This window comes from Sminthopsis crassicaudata, chromosome 2 (genome assembly GCF_048593235.1).
Source record: "Sminthopsis crassicaudata isolate SCR6 chromosome 2, ASM4859323v1, whole genome shotgun sequence".
NCBI classification, from domain to species: domain Eukaryota; kingdom Metazoa; phylum Chordata; class Mammalia; order Dasyuromorphia; family Dasyuridae; genus Sminthopsis; species Sminthopsis crassicaudata.
Window position 1 is genome coordinate 221,644,749 of NC_133618.1, and position 6,092 is coordinate 221,650,840.

Genomic DNA, 6,092 nt, shown 5'->3' on the forward strand with positions numbered 1-6,092 from the left:
CCACAGGAGAGAGGACAGCATTGAACTAAGTTCCTTTCCTCTGCTGACCTCTACTGGCTTCCAGGGCTCAGATGCTCTCAGCAGTTGGCTGGTTTCTCCTGTGCTGGCATGTTTATCTGAATTGGCTTTTCTCCCTTGTATCTCTGGTTGTGAAAAAATGGTTCTGCCTGATAAGCACCTGGAAAGGGAGCACACATTAAAAACGCTTTCATCTCAGCATCTGACCAGCTGGCAGATTGATGGATCCCTTTCAGGAGGAATTTAGAACCAAATGAAATGGAGTGAAATCTGATATTTTGAAGGAAGAAGCATATATAAGCAACATGCAAATAACAGAAAAACTTTAAATTCAGGGGCAAATATTTTAGTTAATACTTAGATTTTATCAGATAAACAATTGGCGCCTTAAACTGAGGCTGGTTAGGAGTAGGCAAGAGAGGTAGCTGTCTAGAGTACAACACTCAAGTTGTCACCATAAGAAATTGTTTTTAATTTGATATATGTGCATTGACTTTTAATAGTCCAAAAGCTAGATTCAATAGAATCAATAACATGAGAGTCAATAACATGTTTTTTTGTGATCAGGATTATTCATAGGTCCTGCCATTAACAATGAGCTGCTAAACCTCATGGCCATTAGGTTTGGAGATGGAGCTGGAAAAATCTATTTCCCAGACATGATTTGTTTCCTCATTCGACTTCAAATCAAGTCAAGTAAGTGATGCTAAAAGGAAGGTTAAATTTCTGGGAAGCCCTCTTTCACGGGATTGATAAGCAGAGGACAATCGTAGGGATCACCTTCACTAACCTTGAAAGATCCACAATGTTCAGCCCTTGACTGTGTGGAAGAAAAGCAGAGCCAGACAGGTCCTGCCTCTCTAATCTGCAGTGCCTATAGATATTGGTTGTCATCTTTCTTTCTTGAAGAGTATAAAAATTATATCACTATGTTCAAGTCCAGTCACAGTGTGTCTGACTTTGGTTCATCAAATCAATACAAGCTCAGAATGCTCTGCCAAAAGGCAGACACAAATAGTCACTATGAACTTTTAGGGTGAATTGTCTAACTCTGCACATCTCACATTTCTTCTAGGCTATTTCAATACCTTTTTTGCTCATTGAGTGCAGTACCTTTTCTGATGAGGGTATGCCATGCTGGGTGTTCTTGTACTAAGATGTCTCAGATCACACAATCAATTCTAAAATACTTAAGAGTGATAAGCTACCCTTTCTCAATAGGGCTACAGAGATAGAGCCAATTATAGGCAAATTTTTTTTTTCTTAAAAGGTAAAGTTCAGAGGATCACTAGATTTTATATCTGGGAGGAACCTTAGATTCTACTTAGTCTGATCTCTTCATAGTCAAATAAGGAAACTGAGTACCAAAATAAGGTGATTGAATATAGGTGATTAAATTTGGGTTGAATGATCCTTATTAGTCTTGGATGTCTCCAGTATTCCTTCATCTTTCTCCCTGACATAGCACTCCATCCTTCTTCCTCTTGATTTACCTGGTGCCCCTTCTCTCCTTTATAATCTCCTTCAAATTCCATAATATCAATATCTCAATAGCAGTCACATGTCATAATATGAATTTTAGTTAATATTGTTATCTTCCTCTTAAAAATAGGATGAAATTTTTGATCTTTGGATAAAATAACTTCAGACCTTAGGAATCAGAATCAAGCAGTCCTTCTCTTATTGCCCCAGAAATCTCAGCTACCTATTTTGCCCCCTCCATTCTTAAATGCCCATTCTCAAAAATATATTAAGAGTGAAAATTTTACAGAATTTAAATCAATTCTGAAGGAGCTGCTAGGATACTGAGTTCTTCCTTTGTTCATGAGTCAATGCAATTTTGGAGATGAGGAAATGAAGTACAGAGAAGAAAAATGACTTTTCTGAGGTATCTTAGTGTTCCTCTAAGTTTGAATGCGTGCTATACTAATCATTCTCTCTCCTGTCTCACTTAAATTTGGCTTAGAGTCATTTAACATTTTTGGCCTTCAGTTGCATCATCTGTTAAATTGGGGAAGTTGAACTATATGGCCTCTGATGTCTTCTCCAACTCTATATCTTTGATCATAAGATCAACAACAGAGAGTCTGCCAAAGAAAGCATGAGAAAAAGACTTTGGTGTACAATTCTGACATCAATGAATAAATATTTTCCAAAAAATATCTAGGTCTAAACTAGATTTTCTTAACATCATGAGAGAAATCTAAGATTTACAGAGCCTTTATGCCAGAGAATTCACAGTCTGTTGTGAAGACAATATTAATGCTGTGAAATAAAAAATAAATTATGCCAAATATAACAGAAGACAACCAAGTAAGTATTATCTTTTGTGGCTCCCATTCTAAGTGTTAAAGGAATCTAGAGAAGAAAGAGATGAGTGTGGCCTTGAATCATCAGAGAACATGCTCTGGATGGGGAGAGACATCTAGGCTGAATTTTAGAAGGGTAAAGATATGGATTTACATGGAAAGGGAGGTGGAATGAGGACTGTTAAGCAGGGACGATGTGAGCAAAGCAATAATAAGGAGAATGAACAAAAAGGTACTTAATCAAGACTTTTAAGAATTCCAATATCATGTAAAACTCTAAAATTTCTTCCACTTGCCTTTTTTTCCTTCTTTTTTCCTCTGAATGAAGCATTTCTTTTTCTCTCCTTTTCGTAATCTTTCCCCCCAGTTTTAAAAACTGTGAACTTAACCAACATAAATGTATTGTTTATACATAAAGAACAACAGAAAGGGAAGGTTTTGTCTATTCTATATGCATTTTGTGTATCCTACACTATTTTTCCCATTAGAATGTAAGTTCCTTGAAGGCAAATATAGTTTTATTTTTTCCTTTTGTTCTCTGGTGCAATGTCTGGCACTCAGAGAGTGTCTAATAAATATTTGTTGATTAATTGATTGACAGATTGCATATGAAATTGTAAACATTTATTACACAGCTTTTTAAAAATGCAATTGCATTCAATATGTTAATTATAAAAATGCTGACTTATCAAGGGCAGACCTAAATTTCCTTTGTCTGTACATTTAAAAAATCATTTATTGATAACTCTTCATTTTCTTCTTCTTCTTCTTCTTCTTCTTCTTCTTCTTCTTCTTCTTCTTCTTCTTCTTCTTCTTCTTCTTCTTCTTCTTCTTCTTCTTCTTCTTCTTCTCCTCCTCCTCCTCCTCCTCCTCCTCCTCCTCCTCCTCCTCCTCCTCTTCTTCTTCCTCCTCCTCATCTTCCTCCTTTTCTTCTTCTTCTTCTTCTTCTTCTTCTTCTTCTTCTTCTTCTTCTTCTTCTTCTTCTTCTTCTTCTTCTTCTTCTTCTTCCTCCTCATCTTCCTCCTTTTCTTCTTCTTCTTCGTCTTCTTCATCTTCTTCTTCTTCTTCTTCTTCTTCTTCTTCTTCTTTTTCTTCTTCTTCTTCTTCTTCTTCTTCTTCTTCTTCTTCTTCTTCTTCTTCTTCTTCTTCTTCTTCTTCTTCTTCTTCTTCTTCTTCTTCTTCTGCCTCTTCTTCTTCTTCTGCCTCTTCTTCTTCTTCTGCCTCTTCTTCTGCTGCTGCCTCTTCTGCTGCTGCTGCTGCTTCTGCTTCTTCTTTCTCCTCCTCTTCTTTTTTTGTCTGTCTCCCTCTCTGTATCTGTCTCTTTCCATCTCCCTGTCTTTCTCCCCCTCTCTTCCTTTCCCTCTCCCCTTCTCTCCCTTTCCCGCTCTCTTCTTTGCCCTCTCCCTCTCTCCCTCTCTCTCCTTCTCTCCCTCTTCTTCCCCTTTCACTCCCCTTCTCCCCCTCTTCTCCTCTGGCTCTCTTTTTCTCTTTCTCTCTTCCTCTCCTCCCTCCCTCCCCCCTCTCCCTTCCTGTCTCTTTTTCTGTGTGTCTTTGCCTCTCTCTATCCCTTTCTCTTTCCACAATCACTACCTAGGGGACTTTCATAAACTCTCAAAGGATGGGAAAGGACTATACTTGACTGAAACTGAGGTAAGCCTTTTTCCTTCTTTCTAGCTCAATGCCTCGAATCTCCAAAACCCAGGCCCTAATATTCTTTTTACAAGGTGGTAGTTTTTCTTGGAATTAATACAAGGATATTTATCACTGTGTACGTATGAGCAAACCTGGTGCCATGCAGTACATCAGAGCCTGGCAGCTCGCCTTTTCCCAACTACAGCCTTTATATATTGTTTTGTGTTAGCACTGCTTTAAGATCTTGAGAGATGGATTTTATTTTTTTTCTCAAAGGTTTAATAAACCAAAAGATTATGTTGGAGTAATAAATAAAGGAGGTATAGGAAGATCTCTGAGTTTGGGCACAATGAGTTTGTCATGTTGGATTGATAAAGAAATAGTCTTTAGGCCTAACCAATAGGCACATCTCTTTGATATGCTGGCTTTTCCTGCTTCTACTGAGAGATGGCAACAAAAATATATGAGCATGCAAGGAAGCTTACTGTGGTCTCTCTTTAGTTACTTTCCTAGAGTTGGGGTTAGGGAGAAAGAAGGATATAGAAGAACTGTAAGAACCCAGGGTGATAAAATATCTATTGCCATGGGGTTCTGGACAGTGATGGAATAAAGCAAAAAATTGTGAGGGAGTTGAATTTGCAAATGTAAAAAGCTACAGTGTACTTTCAGCTTGTTCTTGAGTCAGTAAAGATGAGGGAAGGATGCAAGAAGAAGAGTGTCCTGAAAATAATATTTTTTTTTCTTTTCATGCTAGTGGATCAAGCTCACCATGTATTGCTAAGATGTTGATCAAGCCTTACAGAGAAGATACAAAGAGGACTTAGACTTCTTTCCAATAATATGCATTCTTTTGTTCACTTTCTCACCAATGATTATAAGATTCTTTCTTAGGGAGCAACAGCAAACTATCTGTCCAAGTCCACACAGAATCATGTGGTTGGCTGGACCGCTACAATGAGGAACCAAAGTTGCAGATCTAGAACAATAGTAATGTACCCACGAAATATGTCAAATTATTTCAAAGTGATTTGTCAACAATTATAAGTAGTTGGGGTTGAAATTTTAGGAGTACATGAGTAATACATGAATCAAAGGAAAGGAAATCTTTTCTTTTGGTCATTTTCTCTCTACCCCCCCAGCCACCTTCTAGACAATCTCAGAAACTTTGTTGACCTGCCAATCATCTTCATGTCTGGAAATTCTTCCCTAGTGCTCCTAATAATCTGAGTGAGGATTGTCTCTCCTAGCCCAGTATTTTAAAAAGGCTTCAACCATGCTTCACTTCACTGCCTTCTCTCCAATCATATTCTCAACAGTATCACCAAGCATCTTGTAGCCCTGGTACCCTTTACAATCTATCACCTTTAGTCTGGAACCATGATTAAATCAACTCTGTTTTTACTACTAGAGAGATATAAAAATCTACTCCATTATGTCCCCACCTGACATCCCAGTATATTTCCTGAACAAAGTGTCCTTCCTTAGTTACCACAGCCCTATGTGTGTTGATTACATATTAAAACATAAACTTGAGAAAAGGAACTGTCTTAACTTGTGGCTTTGCATTCCTAGTACCTAGCATACTGCATTACTTAATAAAATCTATATCACTGCATTGCATTCATTTATTCTTTCATTTCTTCGTTTATTTTGATACATTATTTTGAAAGAGAAGCCACATGGTAGCTTGCATAGTTCTCTCTCTCTCTCTCTTTCTCCGCCACCCCTTTTTCTGTGTGTATGTGTGTGTCTCCCCTCCCTTTATTCTTTTGAAGAAATATGAGTCAAATGATAACAAAGTTGGAGTACTGGTTTGCCTGGTTTCATTCAAATAATAGTTAGTATTCAATATTATCATGGTAGAATGTGATGTTCTGTTTCTCTAAGTTGTAAATCATTTTCTTGGGGAGCTTCTGGAGGCAGCCTTAGTTTCAGTTCAGATAATCCCAAAAATGCAGCCAGGAGTTAAAGTCCAGATCCTATATTATATCCTTCAAAATCTTGAATCTTTTCCTGGGGCCCAGTTAGCTTTAGTAGAGGCCTATCTCTCTTCTTGACTCCCGAGAGCTCTTGTCTGAGTGTCTCCAGCCAGCACCAAGGTTAAATCTCGAATGACTCTTCTGACTCTGAATC

The 6,092-nt window shown here is 37.8% G+C and overlaps 1 protein-coding gene across 1 annotated transcript in view; it reads left to right on the plus strand.

Moving 5' to 3' along the window:
• The window catches only part of LOC141552720 (calpain-13-like), a 62,125-nt gene extending 56,569 nt beyond the window's left edge, over positions 1-5,556 (plus strand). Inside the window, exons 16-18 of the mRNA XM_074284744.1 lie at positions 586-714; positions 3,922-3,977; positions 4,714-5,556. Coding sequence (XP_074140845.1) covers positions 586-714; positions 3,922-3,977; positions 4,714-4,740 — 212 coding nt within the window. The 3' untranslated portion in view covers positions 4,741-5,556. The remainder of the gene's footprint in view (positions 1-585; positions 715-3,921; positions 3,978-4,713) is intronic.
• Positions 5,557-6,092: the final 536 nt, after the last annotated feature.